Here is a 17,577-nt window from a genome sequence, read left to right as displayed (position 1 = left end):
CATCGAAACAATCATTACGGAAAATATATCAAATTTAAACAAATGTTCAGAAAGTGCAGGAATCCTTTCATGTCCACTAACATTGCTTGCGTGACATGATTGATTACTTATCAACAAATCTAATAAAATGATAGTTGTTTGGATGTTCGTGGCTTTTTGTGAGGTGACAAAACAAGCTGTTGTGCAAGGTTAGTCAGCTATTCACTTAAATAGCAACGTTTTTTTTGAAAGCACCAGCGTAGATTTAATATACTAGAATTCTTGAAGTCTACTTTTTATCCCACTTTTACAGCGATTTCGGTTGATTAAAATGACGTCAATATTTCGACGAATTGACGACATAAATCCAGCGAAATTATCAAGTCAAACAAATTTTGTTTAAATAAAAAGGTTTACAAAATAAAAAGTGGGATAAAAAGAATAATAGATAAGTGTTTATTATAGATCAGGTTTATCATGCTCGGCACGAAAACGAAAAAGCACTCGCCAAGGCTCGTGGTTTTTGTTTTCTAAGCCTCGCATGATAAACCTGATCTATAATCAACACTAACCTATTATTCTCTATTTTATATATATGCACATGTATAAAGTTAGACTGACTACACATAATAATAGAAATTGAATAAATTCTAAGAAGCCATATTGGACATGGCAATTCATGTTGAATGGTACATGTACTTCACATCAAAACACTCATTTAGGAAGATAAGCTCGCCTATCATGCATGCTTCATTTAAGTTATCAAATATAATCGAGGTGCAGCCTTTACGTGGTCATTCTTTCAGGTTACTTTACCAACCCGTTTATCGAAAACACAGAGGATCTACCGGAGTGCGGAAAGGAATGTCTTGCTTCGAAACTTGGCGCCGCAGTTCATTTAGCATGCCGTGTATCAGGGAGTTCTAGCACCAGTAATGTAGAGTTCCAGATTGGGAAACAGGTTCGATTACATGCCCTTCGTGTTGGAGAAAGTGATACGTTTCGTGCATCACAATATGTAGTTCAGGATGCAGACCACTTGAAGGTGGTATCGTGTGACGTCACTCAGCGGGACGGAACCGGATCCGCCCATGCCACAGCCACACTTTATGTCGCCAGTAAATGTCCAGTTTATATTTTCTCAAATTGCATTTATTTGATTGAGACTCATTTATGTTCTTTTTTAAGTATTGACACAATAAATACAATGTTGTGTTACTATTTGTCATTTACAGAGGATTCAACAAAACCTGTCATAAAAATCGACAGGAACACTTCTAAACTCACCTGTGAGACCAAAGGTGGGCGTCCATCCCCAGAATTGCACTTACAAATCTTAGAATGTCCGAACAAGACTCGCTCAAGACAGATAGAGAGTGACTCCTTAGATATGTCTCTCTCTGAGATTGTCGAAGGCATGATTCTCACATGCTGTGCAAAGAGTCGTTTCTTTGATTCAAAGTGTGCAGCTCCATTTGCAATAACACATGAAGGTAAGGACTATTATAGGTGCGTGCGATATATTAACTATATTACATATAACTATTTTTGCGACTTTATCAGCTAAAGCTTTATGATAAGTCTAAATCTCATGACGTTTATCAAGTTCAAATTTATAAATAGTCATTATCATTACAATAGTTGTTAAGTATGCACTCACAGTATGTTATACGTTTGTAATTCTATCATAAGTGCAACGTTCTTTTTTTCACACCGATCTATATTACTCGATTATATTAAAACTAATATATTATAAAGCAGCCATCGAAGAGTTGAGAGAAATATACACAATACTTATCGTTACTATAAACAGTTACAAATTGAAGTCACGAGCGAGCCGTTATGCATATACGTTGGGCTAGTATAATCCGGGCCGCGGCTTTCCTCTAAAAAGAATCCGATTTCGGGACGTCAACGAAACTAAACGCAGTCTTAATGAAAAATGACAAATAAAATTAAGCCATAAATCAATGAAAATGTGAAAATAATAAAAAAGCGGACCGTTTACACAATTTGAATTATGAAAACACGGATTAGATTCCCAGCTGAAACTTTAGATCAGTCACCATATATTCATCAAAACAGTAAGCTGGACAAACTCAAAAAGAAGTACTGGTAATCAAACATAATTTAATAAACATCACGCTCAAGCCAATAACAAATTTAATCCAATTTTCTTAACAATACAACTGCATGAATATGTATTTCCAATTTCGTTTCTCCTAACAATTCAGCTAGGTAATTTGATGAATTAAAACGTGTGTATGGTATACGGACAAATGGTGTTTGGTCGCACCGGTAATCTAAGTAAACGAACAAAATATAGTTTTATTATACAGTTTTGGTGGGTGATAGTCCGTATAAGCATACCTTTGTCGGTATTTGTCCGAGGGCTTCAATCCAAGGACCAATGGGACTTTACAGCCTTATTGCGATACATTTCTGACATAACTTTAACACGGAACCACTCCATTATTTCGTTTCCACTAAATGCTTTTAAACGTTATTTCTATTTGAAAAGAGCGCCAAAAATGACATTATCGCATGTGACTTTAATTTATATCAGAAAAAGAATATACTAGAAGTAAAGGCATTGAAACGCACATTCGTTACATCAACAAAAGTACTGTGCAATTAACACGTCATTGATTATAAATATCTTGTAACATCATTTTATTGTCCAATAAAAACAGCACTCTGCCAAAACTGTAAGCGTAAGATGCGCGGCAGCCATTTTTTACGTTTACCAAGGACGTAATCTCCGTAAACGATAATGCGTAAAATCAATCGTGTACCAGAACCCAATCAGTACTTGGCATAACAAAAAGTAGAAAAGCGATTTCATTATACCTTTTGTGTATGCCCGATCTTTTCAAATTTATATCAGAACAAAATCAACGTAATTGTGATACTATTTATAGTAAAGTATTTAATACGATGTATTATAAAAGATAACAACCGGCAGAGCCGTCGGATCGTTATGTTGAGGGTCGATACAAAAAATCCGATCAACCTCAGCATAGTATTGTCTGCCTATTCTCATAAACAAACTCAAGTTTACTGCAATTTCAGCCTCATCAACCAGTGTTCCATCGACGACGAAGAAATCATCTGACACTGACTCGCCGCCATCAGGTATATTCCGAATCTTAAAAAATGTGTAATGGCATCAGTCGGCAGCGTATAAATAAAATGTTTGGAATTGTATCCACCTATAAAATATTGATCTTTATCGCATGACCTGTAAGTAAAACAAGAAGTCATATGATCGAAATTTGGGTTATCCCAGTGTCATATATTTGGTCCTTCAATGGCGTTGATACTTGTTTTTTTACGTTGAAAATGACGTCTGTACAAACGCTTCAATGGACGTCACGTAAGTCATTCATACATAGCTCAATTTGGCACGAATTCTGTCATTTCAATGAATCAATGTTCCTATTTTTATATCTTCAGTAAATGAGTACCGGTATATTGCAATTATATAATAAAAAATAGAGAACCATAATATATAATATTGGTTGCGCATTGGTCAATATGTCCTTCTTCCAGGGATTAAGAGAACATTGTTAATTATGATAATAATATTGTCATAGCGAACAACACGTCAACAGGTAGAACGTAGATTGAATACTATTGTTAAATATAAAAAAATCATCACTACTTAACAATCTTAAAGAACTTTTTTTACGCTTCTGGTTGTTAAATAAAATTATAATACATGAACGATACGTTTAATGTTAACTGATCTTGTTATGTTTAACAGGGTCAACTTCCATTGTCTCGAATGTATCAGCAACTATAGCGGAGTTTACAGGTAATATATTACATAAAACAATATAAATAGCCAAATTAACGCAATTGCATTTCACACCATAAATATAATGTGTTTTAATTCATTGTTATTTGTACATATTAGCGTACACTTACCGAGATTATCTTGTTTCAGAGACAACCCCTTTGTCAACGGTAACACAATCAGCCCCACCAACGAACGAGTCAACGCACGAAAATTCATATTCGATTATGAAAGTCGTCACCATGGCGGTGTCATCAGTGCTTGGTATTCTGATCGTTGTTATGATCATCGCAGGTGTTCTTCGCCTTAGGAAAAGATCAGCAAGGTACGAGATTGTCTACTCGCAGACGTTAGGCTACACAAAATGATCAGTTGTTCGAAGAAATTTACCCCAAACAGTGGGCAAAGCGATAGCAATAACAATACAAATCGTTTACTTCATTTTTCGATTTATCAGAGGCGAGTGAAAGGCGCAGAATAAACAATGTGTCAATATTTATTGCGCATTGCTAACAAATATCTCGAGCAAATATCGCGCAAGTGTCGCATGTCGACTGGTGTGGGAGTAATTTTTTTAATTTGCAAGCACGGTGTTCTAGTAACATTTTCAGCAAGATGCCGCCATTTTTACTAGTAGCTGAACAAGTTACTATAACACCGTGCTTGCGACATTTGCTCGATAAAGTGTGGCGTGTCATATCGCATGTCGCGCGTCGTATCGTTCGTCGCTCAAATGTCGAGTGTCGCGCTCGAAGGTCGACACACGACAATTGAAATCGACATGCGAAACGACACGCGAGATTCATCGCGACGCACGATATGACAGTCGACAATTCAGTCGACAGTCAAGATTTTCTGGAAAATTATTTTTCTCAAACCAGCGCGATATGCGACACTCAAATCTTGATTGTCGCATGTCCACTTCAAATGTCGAGTGTCATATCGTGCGGCGCTTGAATGTCGTGCGTCGACCTCGAAGGTCGACACGCGACAATCAACTTGGGCCTATCCGGATTCCGTAGTAACATGCTTATTCAGAACAAGTAATTAAAACGTTATTTCAGCTGTATTTTTTCCATTAAATTGTTTTTATAGCAAACGCATCAACTCTATCCAAATCGAGGATCTTGTATCATCGTACCACACACTCTCGGGGCTTTCTTTGGGTGTTAGTAACTACGATGTTGTCCAGATAACTGCTCCTCAAAGTAAGTATGGGTAATTTTTGCAATACTTAAACATTACTTATATTCAAACTTTCATTATATATATTATATATTAGGTAAAATAATTTTGCTTGGTTCAATACTTGAAGTGGATTACACTCAATTTGAAATAAATAAATAAATAAAAGGTTCATAGAACGACTATTTTTACTTTTGTTGAAGAGACAAAAAAGTGTTCGTTGTAATATTTTGCTAATATTTGGTGACTGTGTGATTATATATCACATTATTATTTTGCTTATATCACCCTTCTTAAATATTTTACTCACTTAATTTCAATGTAGGATTGTAATATATTATTTTATATGAAATTGTGGCTACTGTTTTCGTCGTTAAGATTACTTTTGTGAATAAAATAATATATTGTATTAACTGCGATTATATGTATTTCATTGTATGAAATGTTCTTTATATTTGATAGGAGAGTCAGTACATTACAGTGAACCGACCTTCTGTTAAAATGATGAAGTTGCAACGTCAGAAATAATCGAAACCTGCTTTATATTTCCGATGGTCATTGTATTATAAGTTATAAAAGTGGGAGAACTGAAGTAAAAATTGTCGCTGTCATTAATATTGATGAGCGAATACTTTGGGAAAGTACATGTACACGTCATTACCAAATACCGTATGAAGTCTGGAGGCAGCAATTGTTCGATCGGATAATGGTATATATGTCAAAAGCGAATGGGTAATGGTTAAAATAACGTGAATACCGCCTTCCTGCAACAAGTAAATTACGCCCCGGTTTAATGGACGAATGGCTGTGCATAATTTGTCGTTTGAATCAATTAAGGCCACGACTTTTTTTTTTATTGGTTTACAAAAATAATTTTGAAAATGGTCCATCGGGCGGTCGAAAAAAAAAAAAAAAAAAAAAACATTGGAAAAATAAGTTAATACTAATAACATCAGAACAAAGACATCATATCTTTTATAACCTTAACACAGAGACGAAAAATCTAATTATGCAATGAAACACATCTATATCTTCAAATGAAATGAGTCACCTAAAAGCACCTTTTGTAACATCAGGCAATTTTAAACACTCCATTAAATGACATGCGTTCTTCTCCCATTAAAACGAAAAACTGCGCTTCATTTCCGTAATTCGATGCGCACCATTACGCAATGCGATGCCCGTTGCATAAATCTTATATAAGATAAACTACTCATACACAAAGTATGTGTTTGCTCTTATTGGACTTATGACATCGTCCATGAAAAAAATCGAGGTAGATCGATCCCCGCGTCGTCGCGGTAATGTTTGTTAAAGTTGTTGTTGTCATGAAAACTCGTTGATTTACAACGCAACACGTCTTTATTAAACTGACGCGAATTAATACAATCATATTTGTCAACTTGGCTTTTGCTTTATTTTGATAATTTAATCCAAAGTTTAATGTTAGCAAGTGTTTTTACTGGAATTGTAAACAAGGAGCCAGTTAAAGTCTTCCGAAAATGTGCAGTCTGTGTGAATTGACAGTTTGACGTCATCAAAGGAAGGCCGCTTGCTGTCTGAAGCAATAAAGCGACAAATTTCGCGCCGACAAAATTGGCTTCCTTTGTCTAGCAATCAACATGCCGAACCAATCGTGCGTTTGTTTCTCAATTGCAATCCTCCAATTTAATAATAGCACGTGCATAGCTCCGCCTTCGAATCTTTTGCAGAGAACGGAGGCGGAGTTTAACGGTTAATTGAGCTAGTATTTTTAATACGCAAGTTGAGTTCCGATTTGCCGAAATTACTCGGCCCTAAGCATTAAAACGACAAATACATTTATCAATGATTTTCCGAGATATACCGATTTGTTCCGATTTCCAAACTTTCTGTACAGTTCCTATAAACTATGGCGGACGTGTTTACAAAATTCCTAAACACATATATCGTAAATAATGGCAGTGTTTTATTGGATTATTTATACTAATTATCAAATTGCAAGGTAATACTTTTTATCTACTATAATATCGGGTATGTTTAATATAATAAACATGTTAAACAATATAGTTGCGTCACAGACTCGGAAATAAATTTTGATGCGGTCGACATTTTACTGACGCTGATTTTCCTATTGTCTGTAATTAAATAAATTTTGAGAAGTGCCCATAAAAGGACTGGTACATACTGTGTCACATTGAAAAATATCCCGATCTCTGTAATATATGTGAACCAATCGTTGATTGTACTTACTTGATTTTATTCGCAACCGTACTCAAACCGGATCGGTTTTTTTTCTCGTTTCGCTCGTTTTTCAGTGCGGTCGGGAATAAAATATATAAAAAAAAGACGATTTTCCGATTTTATTTTTTTTCCCATTTTCCAAAAATTAGGGTCGGCGGTTTTGTAAACCAAGAAATATAAAAGTCGTGGCCTAAATGTCTTCGAAATTTTGCCAACTGAATATCCCACGGTCGACCAAGAAGTAAAGCGTAGTGAACATGTGACATTGGAGATGAACGAGCTTCAGAACTAAACATTTAGAATTTAGTGTTTGATAGTACCCTATTCTGGGAAACTTTTTCTTTTAATTATAAAATGTCGTGCATTGAAAACGTTGCATGTAAGCCATACGAGCACCATCAGTAAAATATGAACACATTAACTGATGTCAATTGATAAACTGTAACATTTTCGTATAACGAGTCAAAGGGACTTAAAAAAACGAAGCCGGTAGCTTTAATTCATGAAGTTCAACACCAAACACAGATACATTTAATATTATAAAAACCCACAATACTTTCATTGATAATTAAAATGCTGCAACAGCGTTTACGCATACCAAAAGTTCAACAACTCAATATCACTGTTTATACTACAGGCTTTGAATTGAAATTTTACACATGAGCTCGGGGTGATTGTAGGAGGCCATGGATCAAGTTCCATAACTCTGACCCGCAATTTAGCTGACATATACCCCCTTTTGTACTGCTGGTAAAATTTCTGGTTTACGTTCTAGTGCAACTACTTTTTATTGCTTAATTAACCTGATTAAAACCTGACGTAACCAATTTAGGAATGGTTAGTTTAAGCGAATCAGTACAGACCTAATATTTGTGTTATCTATACACATTCTGATTTACAATCCATTGCGTATGTTTTAAAAGCAAATAAGACAACTTAATCAGCAATTAATGCAATTGCGCATATGTTTGATAATGGTATAGTCGTGATACATGCGGTTTTACAAAAAGAAACAACTACAAACGAACATTGTTTATGATCGTGTATTTCATTGACGTTCGATACAGAAACAGTGACCATAAATCAACAACATCAATAGCTTGTAAATGTATAAATTATTATATTTATGCGTAAACAACAAATAACTTCAATAGAATCAATTCTTTTTTCAAAATCCGCTAATAAACGTTTGCGTTCCGCACCAGAGAAGAAGCTGTTTGGCGGCACGCTTAGTTCAGTCGGGTAAGCATTCTCCCTGATAGCGAGGTGTCACAGGTTTGAGGCCCCGACTGGCGTCACAAATGTCTGTTTATGTCTATAAACTTCAACTGCATGGCCTTCATAAAAACAGCACATTCAATTATCAGCTCACACTAAAATATTATCAGTCATCTCCAAATCTTGTCCCATTCGCCGCCAGTTCACTTACTTACTTTGTTTCATAACAAATTCATGTGGCTACTAATTTGTATTCACCTTTAAATGTTTTACTAACAAATCTGGGTAAAGTGTGAGGTTTTGGCGCCATCACACCAGCTTTTGAACCTTCAAATGCTATGGTTTGCATTGACAGTTCATATGAATGGTAACATTTTTAATGGTATTTAAGAGATATGTAAATAGATTTTCGTTGTCATTTCAAATAAGGTATTTTACCAACTAAGTAAATACCAACGTTAAGTACGAGAACGAAACACACATTAATCTTTGCTTTGTAATAGCGATGACCTGAATCATTTATGCTCCGGGCACACACTTATGGATTCCCAACATTTTTTTTTACATTTTACATGTCTTCAGCCATAACCACCGACTCATGTGGTATCTCCAACCGTGTTTGTAAGGTCGATGTCGCATCTCAAGTAGCGTGAGTGCAGTTTAGAACTACATTTGACATGTTACGGTTGTCTATAGTGACTCATTTCAAATGTCGCATCTTAAGAAGATGACTGTTTATTTGGTGAAATGGTGTTTAAAAATATATATAAGTATATCCCCACTAGTATGAACTATTAATATCAAATACATAAATGTATTGTATTTATGACATGATTCAAGTTACTTTGGAGTATCCCTCGTATATGTGCATTGTTATGCTTAAAAGTGGGGCACAAGAAATTAATCTATATTATTTACTTAGGCACTAAAATAATAGAATGCTAAGAAACAAGCTCATCTAATTAATACAAAGATTATTTCATTCCACATAATACATATATTTAATAACGATATGGCATCACGGTTCGTTCTCATTTATTTTGCTCTTTCAAAAATATGTTACAAACTTTTAATAAAATGAATATAATTATTATATTAATGTGCATAGATCTACAAGTGTGTGGCATATTTAAAGGTGTGTGTACGAGTCTATAAACAACTACCATTAGCTGTGCATCATATACACTGATTGATGTACAATTATTGAGACCCGCTTATATAAGACATGTTCTTTTATAGAAATTTCAAACATATTTGACACTTTTCACACGAATAGATGATCACAATATCAATATACTACATGCATTAAGTATTGCAAAAACCAAGCTCGAGCAACTCAAATCTTTAACGATCAATTGAGATCAAGTCAGTTGAAATATGTATCAAGTGTTTCATGTTATTTGAATTTTCAGTATGTAATCTACACGATTACAGTAGACCAAAGTAACTCTCAACTAATGTTCATACGCTTGATAATCATCATGCTTGCGAAATGAATTTTGTTTACGCATTTAATTAACATGCCGATGGCTTACGTGTCCGTTAAAGTTTGGAGCAAATATGCCCAAACCGTTAAGGACTGTTCCAATTCATGAAGCAGATTAGATCATGAAAATATTTTCGAACATCAAGTTCCAGATTGCCATTTTAATTGCTACAACAACACGATAATTTGTCAAAGAATAGCGTATTTCCACGCGGAAGTGAATGCTTTATAAAGAACTGATAAATTTCGAAGGGCCATGGAATTGTCGCTTTGTCAAGCCTTCAATGTGAGTATCACGTCAGCAACGGAGATATCGCATATCGTGCTCATTATATCCATTTTCAGAAAAAAGGTTATGGTTTTTCCAATATTTACTTTATGCGTTCTTGGTAGTCGTCTGGGTTTACATAAGTAATACACTACCTGTTATTTTTGTAAGTCTTAAATTAAAATGAATAAACAGGCAAACTTTACATTAATTAAATATCCTCTTTAAATAAGTTTGATTCGTTAATACCATGGCTGAAAACAAGTGTCGAAGGGCTTGCAATTGATGTTTTATTTAAAGCATAAACACTCAAACAATTTTTACACCAATACTATTAGGCATAGAAATGCTGCATTATTGAACGTTTACCAAAGTTATTTTAATAAAGTTGATTCGGTAAAGTTATGATTACCAGGCAACTGGACAGAGTTGTCCTATATGATAATTTAAAACACTTTGAAAATCTGCTTTCAGAAATGACCATGTGGGTTCAAAATACACTTTTTGCTAATAATGTTATTGTCAGGAAGGAGATATGAACGTTTCCTTACAAGTTTGATTGACTGTTGAGTGAAAAGAGGTAATGATTATTTTTTCCTAATATTCCTTAATTAGGTCTGCTTAAAAAAACACAAGGAAACGCACGTATGCAATGCTTTAACGATTTGAGCAATTTTATGCGACAACGCGTACGGCATACACCAATCGAAGCTAAAAAGATATGAGATACGGCTTATTAACGGATATATAAAAAACTTAAGGCATGGGTTTATACGGGATGGGATTGGAATGAGACTTATGTTTGTAACAATGATTATGATGTTAATGGGAATGTTGTTGTTGTTTATGTTGTTGTTGATGATGATGATGATGTTGGGGACGGTGTTGTTGTTGTCGTTGTGGCTGCTGCTGCTGCTGCTGATGATGATGACGATGATGATGACAGTGATGATAGTGATGATAACGATGTGAATTATGCAAATGCTGATGTTGACGTCTGCATCATGTATTGTCTCAATTAAGACACTTGCAACAATCTTATAACATAACACATAACGCTGTCAAAACATAATCAAAGTACTTAAAGTACTGGTGTTACGATGCTTTTAAAGAGGATGGATATAAAAGCATTAATTTAAGTTATCTACATCACCACAATTGTGTATGTTGATACGAAATAAATTTTGGTACAAAAATGTTGGGTACAAACAAATACTGCGAAAAAAATTTGGGTACGAAAATAAAAATTAGGTACGTAAAAAAACTGGATACAAAATATGGGTACGAACAAAATTTGGGTACGAAAAAAATTTGGGTACGAAAAAAGTGGGTATGAATTGTTTTAGGTACGAACAAAAATTGGGTACGAACAATTTTGGGTACGTAAAAAATTGGGGGTACGGGGAAGTAGTACCTGTGGGGAACTTGACCCACAATCGCACATTTTCGGCCCTTTCCGTCAAACATCGGATAAGTACCTCGAAGGCAATAGTATGAATACACATTTCGGAAGCGGAAATATGGTCCTACCTACGCGCGTCAAAATGTAAGCGAAACATGTGAACAAAGCGCTAGCCTGTCAGGAATGTTTGAATTAACGAAGAAAATCGTGTACTGATGTAAGTTTTTTGAAGAAATGTGCAGAAAATATATTAAATAAGCCATGGCGATATTTTTCTCAGCCTCATTATTGTTAATAGTTTGATATCACAAAATGAAAGTGAAAGTAGAATTGTCAAAAAAATGACAACCTGTCAACGTATTGTTTTTGCTGGCACGAGATGGCGATTACACTCAATGTGTTCACATTTTTACCATAGGCTTTGTCAATAACCTTTAAAGTATGGGTGGCTTTGTTATTATTTATTGCTATCATGTAACTGCATGATTGTGTCTATGTTCACAATACACAAAGCATAAATAATGATATAAATATACTGATTGAGCTTATAATAATCTTAGAACTATAGCCAGGTCAATTAAGGACTTTAAAAACAATTTTTTATCCTGATTTCATGCATTTCCTACATTTCAAAATCAAGGCCCTGGTCTGACAGATTGCTTACATTAACGTTAAACTGTTACCAGGCTTCTGAAATTAGTTTTTATGGAACTATGTAAGGAAATCTAAATCAGGCACTGATTTCCTTGTTTTAAAACAGTCATAGATCAGTTGTGGCCTCTCGGTAATGACCAATGTGTGCTTACTTGTCACACCCTAAAACTTTCCACACTTCTATAATAGCAAATCTGGATTAAGTTAATCTTCAGTGGTACATTTAAATTTTAGCTCTGTCCAAGAGTGCTGGTAAAGTTAAGTCACATATTTAAATCTAGGCCATGTCAAAATCAAAGTGTCAAAGACAAATGAAAGATGCGTTCATTAATTATTGTCCAATTGTTTACTTCTGATGTGAGTTTGTATATAATATAATTGATGACCATCATGTGAGAGAAAATTCACATTATCTTAGTATATCAGGTTTAGCAGCCTTTTAGGTAACAAAGTTGGCTAGTTTTCAATGTCGCTTCTTGGGATCAAACCCGCAGCGCAACCTCCTGCAATCAAAGTCGACACTCTACCACTAGGCTTTTAGGAAGATCCTGAAATTGTTCGATCCATCGATAGCAACCAAACCAAAAATTAAGTCAAATATTGCACGCTCGGTTTTATTGAGTCGGTTCATGAGATATAATTGAGCTCGATTGGTCATTGTCGGCTCGGGTACTACTTACATGTATCCCGGGTACTCTTTAGTATACTTACAAGTACTTCGGGTACGGTAAATATACGTAGACGTACTCGGTCGATGTTAGACTGTACCCGAGTTGTTGTTTCGCCCAAAATCCGATGTCGTAAAAAGCGCAACCGATTATTTAAAGGGATCTTTTCACGCTTTGGTAAATTGACAAAATTGAAAAAAGTTGTTTCAGATTCGCAAATTTTCGTTTTAGTTATGATATTTGTGAGGAAACAGTAATACTGAACATTTACCATGGTCTAATATAGCCATTAAATGCATCTTTTGACGATTTTAAAACCTAAAAATTATAAAGCGTTGCAACGCGAAACGATTGAATAATTTGGAGAGTTCTGTTTTTGTCGTTAAATTTTGTGAAACTACGAAGATTGCTTATATAAGGTATAAAATACTTCAAGTATATGTACTCGGCGGAATAGCTCAGTAGGCTAAAGCGTTTTTACTTCAGGACTCTGGCAGGACTCCAGGGGTCACTGGTTCGAAATCTGGTCCGGGCAATGTTCTTTTCCTTTTTTTAATTTTATTATTGATTTTTTACTGGAGCTTTTACGATCCAATGTTTACATTTATCGATATAAAGCATTTAATGAATAAGTTAAAAAATGCCAAAATCTGTGAAAAGGCCCCTTTAAAACAAACTTCTCTTTAAAAACAAGAATATCAGTGAAACCTATCGATGCTTCCCGATGATGCGCTTTGTCAATCTATGTGTTAATAACCACCTAAAACATCTATTATTTGCCTCAGTGACCTTGACCTCAAACCTCATCAAAAGGTGGAGGTCCATGCAAGGAACCTACATGCCAAATGTAAGAGATCGGTAAAATATTGAAGGCGCTATGACAAACTGTAACAAAATTGTGACGGAAAAATCTATTATTAGCCTTAGTTACCTTGACCCCAGTGACCTCAAACCTCATCAAAAGGTAGAGGTCCATGAAAGGTACCTACATGCCAAATATATAAGAGATCGGAAAAATATTGAGGGTGCTATGAGAAACTGTAACAAAATTGTGACGGAAAAATCTATTATTAGCCTTGGTGACCTTGACCCAAGTGACCTCAAACCTCATCAAAAGGTAGAGGTCCATGCAAGGTACATACATGCCAAATATGTAAGAGATCGAGCAAATATTGAAGGAGCTATGAGAAACTGTACCAAAAGTGTGACGGAAGGACGGAAGTACGGAACTTCAAACTGGCAACTATATGCTCCCCGAAAAATGTTCGGGGAGCATGAAAAACTGCATCAACATGCTTTTTGAGTATGTGTTGTGATAATATAGAGTCCATTTTACAGAAAATTTACATAAATGTGAATGTATCATTAATAAAAAAAATAGCCGACAACGACGGCTTTAGCGTTAAATTTCCCGGGTACGTTTCAGTATATTTAATGTACCTGGGGTAGCTGTTAGTATACTGAAGAGTACCCGGGGTACATATAAGTTGTACCCGAGCCGACAATGAACAATCGAGCGATAATGGAAGGTGCAACATCTCGAACGCCCCCTAGCATCGCCTTTAGCAGTATTCAATTCTCAACAGGAAAGTGCAGGAGTCATTGATCCCGAGGGACAAGAAAAAAAAGAGATAAATGTTCGAAATAAATCATTTCATTAATGGCAATTCTATTATTTGAGCCAGGTCACAGGAAAAGCGCAGTCCAATCAGTATCCAATTAAACTATTTGTTATTGTCAGAAAACCGCTTTTAAGCAAACAGCTTTTAAGCGACCGCAGGCTGATCTGGATCCAAACTGGACACACTCGCCTTAATGTCTCTTTTACTGTGACACAGTTCATTTAATTGAAAAATTAAATAAAGTACATGTACTAAAATAGAAATAGAAAAGAGTACACACCAGTAAAGAGTTTGTAATCAATATTGAATTTCAGGACACCTTGGTGATCTGCAAATCCCAGTAACGCTCCCTTACGAAATCAGCACGTTTTATTGCTACGATCGAGCCCACGATTTGCATCACGTTCTGTTACGCTTTGTTGCGATCAACACGATTGGCTTCCACGCTCCACCACGTTCCGTTACGTCCTGTTAAGATCTCCAACGACAAAGCCGCTTTGTTGCGATCTCCTGCGATTTGACTTACGATTTGAGATGAGAAAATGAATCGGGGCAATTGTGGTGAAATTTAAGTTTGATTTAAAATCTGTCCCGATGCCCACGATGTCCCCGATTCAACCACGTTCCGTTACGCTCCCCCACGATCACCCCGATTCGACTCAACGCTCTGTTACGTTCGCCACGATGCTCTGGAATCGGGGACATCGTGGTAATCGTGGCCAGATGTAAACCTAGCATAGGTGCAAGATCAAAGTAACACTTCAACGTAATTTTTCACACATATGACTTCAAAAATAGAATTTTGTCATTTGATAGCTATCTCCGTCACGCTTTACATCTTAATACACCAGTCCCTTTTTTCAAAATCACAAGGAATCTTCGTGATTGCGGTAAGGTTTGGTTTAAACACTATTTATTTAGTTCATTGAAAGTACATATTAGCAATAAAATACAAACATACACATTATATTTGAACAATATGCTAGGCAAGAAGAATTGCAGTTTTGCTTTACATAAAGGCTGTAAAATACAATTGGACAGAATTGAGAAGGAAGCTCGAGGCTTATACTATGTCTCTCATTTGTCAGTTAGAAGCGCTGCTGTAATGATGTAAACAACCAAACGTATAACAGCTGTTTAAAGACATGTCAAAATTACGAACAATATATTACAGTGATAGGTAAATGCATACCTTTTAGAAATGAAAAAATAATATAAGTTATAATACAAAAAGTATAACAGAGTAATGTAGATAGCATATGAGCTAATAACAATGAGAGGAAAAGGGACAGAATAAGAGAAGTTGCGGTAAGAAAAAGAAGCAGTTGCGGGAACGGGGCATCGTTAGCAGAATATGGTTTGTTCCTGAGATAAAGTTGGGTTAGAATCTATGACTATCTCGGATGAGAGACTGAACATGTTTGAATATTAATGAGTTTACTTCATATGATCCGTCTTTAACACCGAAAAGAAGTAGTTGCAAAGTTATGGGTTGGAAACTGGACAGATTGTTAAAAAGGATAACTTTTTTTCTGTATAAATGGGGCAATTGAAGAAGAAGTGGTTTGCAATTCTTTGAAACTTGATGTCGTATTGCCTTTGATAACAGTGTTCACGGGAGTTGTATCTCGAATAACGTACAGTTTATTTCACAATCTTTAATATGGATATTGAAACTAAAAACCTATTTATAGGAGTGTTTTTAGAAAATATATATTTAGGTTTGACGATGCTTTTACAAGTTATCGCGTCATATATGTCAATATCGACTGATCTATTTCTTATTTTAAATATGGCTTACCTTTATTTATTTTAACGCGTCGAAAAATATCGAGTTGTAAGCCGGGAAGAAAAGGTGATCAGGAGTACTGTCATGTTCTTATATTATGATTTCGAAAGAAGAAATGCGTTTCTGAATATCAATTGATTATAAATAGCTATACCATTAAATATGTATGTTTGCGTATATAGTTTCGGTGTATTGAAATTTTGTGACTACATGGACTTTACGATGTTAGTTGTACTTGCAAGGGCCGGATGCCACATAGCAATAAACATTGAATCTTGAAACATTTAATCTTGTTTACAGATAATATATTTCAAAATGCAATATAACTAATGATACAAGCACAATTTATTTCCCAGAATCAAAAACAAATTTGCTAAAAATCGCCGATATATGAACAAAGAAATAATTATTTAGTGACATCGGACATATATGATATTGTTTTAGACAATTTGTTGTCAATTGTAACACAAGTCATCCCGTCAATAATTAAGAAACACACACAAAATAATGTGCTTGAAAAAGGTATAAATAACCATCATCGTCTTCGCAAACACACATACATCCGTATAAAACATCCGGCCCAACGTTTGCTGAAGTACGCAGTAATTTCAGCAGCAATATCATGCAATTCACATAAATGAAATGACGCATTCCAAATCAATTCCCATTTCGAAATGTAAAATCTAAACTTTCGAGCAGCTGTCAATACAAAAGAAATCACAAAAATTAACCCCGACAGGGTTCCAATTGCAATAGAGAATCATGTGAACATTTATGTGTTTGCCCAAAAAGCATTGTTGAATATATAATCTGTTTTTACTATATGTTATACATTAAGAATGAAAACCAATTCATATTGCAGTAACAAAAGATGTTCAACAAGTTATGCTGAATGGATAAACGTCCCCCGGGGTACTACTTCCCCGTACCCCGGGTACTTTGAAGTACCCATTTTTTGCATATTTTTTTATTACCCACAATTTTCGCACCCACATTTTTTGAGTAACCAACATTTTCGTAATCACATTTTTTTTGTACCCAAATTTTTCGTACCCATATTTTTTTCGTACCCATATATTTCTAAACAACTTTTTTTTGTACCCACATTTTTTTCATACCCAATTTTTCTTTTCTTACCCATATGTTTTCTCGTACCTAAATTATTTTTCGGCATAATTTATTCGTCACCAAAATGTTCGTAACAACATTCTTTTTTCGTACCCAAAATTTTCGTTCCAACATTTGTCACATATGGGTATGCAAAAAAGTATGGGTACGAAAAAA

At 35.1% G+C, this 17,577-nt stretch overlaps 1 protein-coding gene across 1 annotated transcript; it reads left to right on the top strand.

Moving 5' to 3' along the window:
- Positions 1-7,607, top strand: LOC127871565 (uncharacterized). Its single transcript, XM_052414624.1, has 8 exons — positions 1-188; positions 786-1,097; positions 1,215-1,472; positions 3,052-3,114; positions 3,746-3,796; positions 3,929-4,103; positions 4,874-4,986; positions 5,426-7,607. Exons 1-8 carry the CDS (start codon positions 128-130, stop codon positions 5,461-5,463), a joined length of 1,071 nt encoding a protein of 356 aa, XP_052270584.1. The 5' UTR covers positions 1-127; the 3' UTR covers positions 5,464-7,607.
- Positions 7,608-17,577: the final 9,970 nt, after the last annotated feature.

Source organism: Dreissena polymorpha, chromosome 3 (assembly GCF_020536995.1).
Source record: "Dreissena polymorpha isolate Duluth1 chromosome 3, UMN_Dpol_1.0, whole genome shotgun sequence".
Classification (NCBI taxonomy): domain Eukaryota; kingdom Metazoa; phylum Mollusca; class Bivalvia; order Myida; family Dreissenidae; genus Dreissena; species Dreissena polymorpha.
The sequence above is the reverse complement of the archived record's forward strand: the minus strand, read 5'-3'. Positions and strand labels throughout refer to the sequence as shown.

What these genes read in the sequence shown, in the direction of transcription:
- LOC127871565 (XM_052414624.1), top strand. Translation starts at nt 128, where the DNA reads ATGATAGTTGTTTGGATGTTCGTGGCTTTTTGTGAGGTGACAAAACAA. An exon ending in AAAACAAGCTGTTGTGCAAG is followed by an intron (nt 189 to 785) that starts GTTAGTCAGCTA and finishes TCATTCTTTCAG; the next exon opens with GTTACTTTACCAACCCGTTT. An exon ending in CCAGATAACTGCTCCTCAAA is followed by an intron (nt 4,987 to 5,425) that starts GTAAGTATGGGT and finishes TATATTTGATAG; the next exon opens with GAGAGTCAGTACATTACAGT.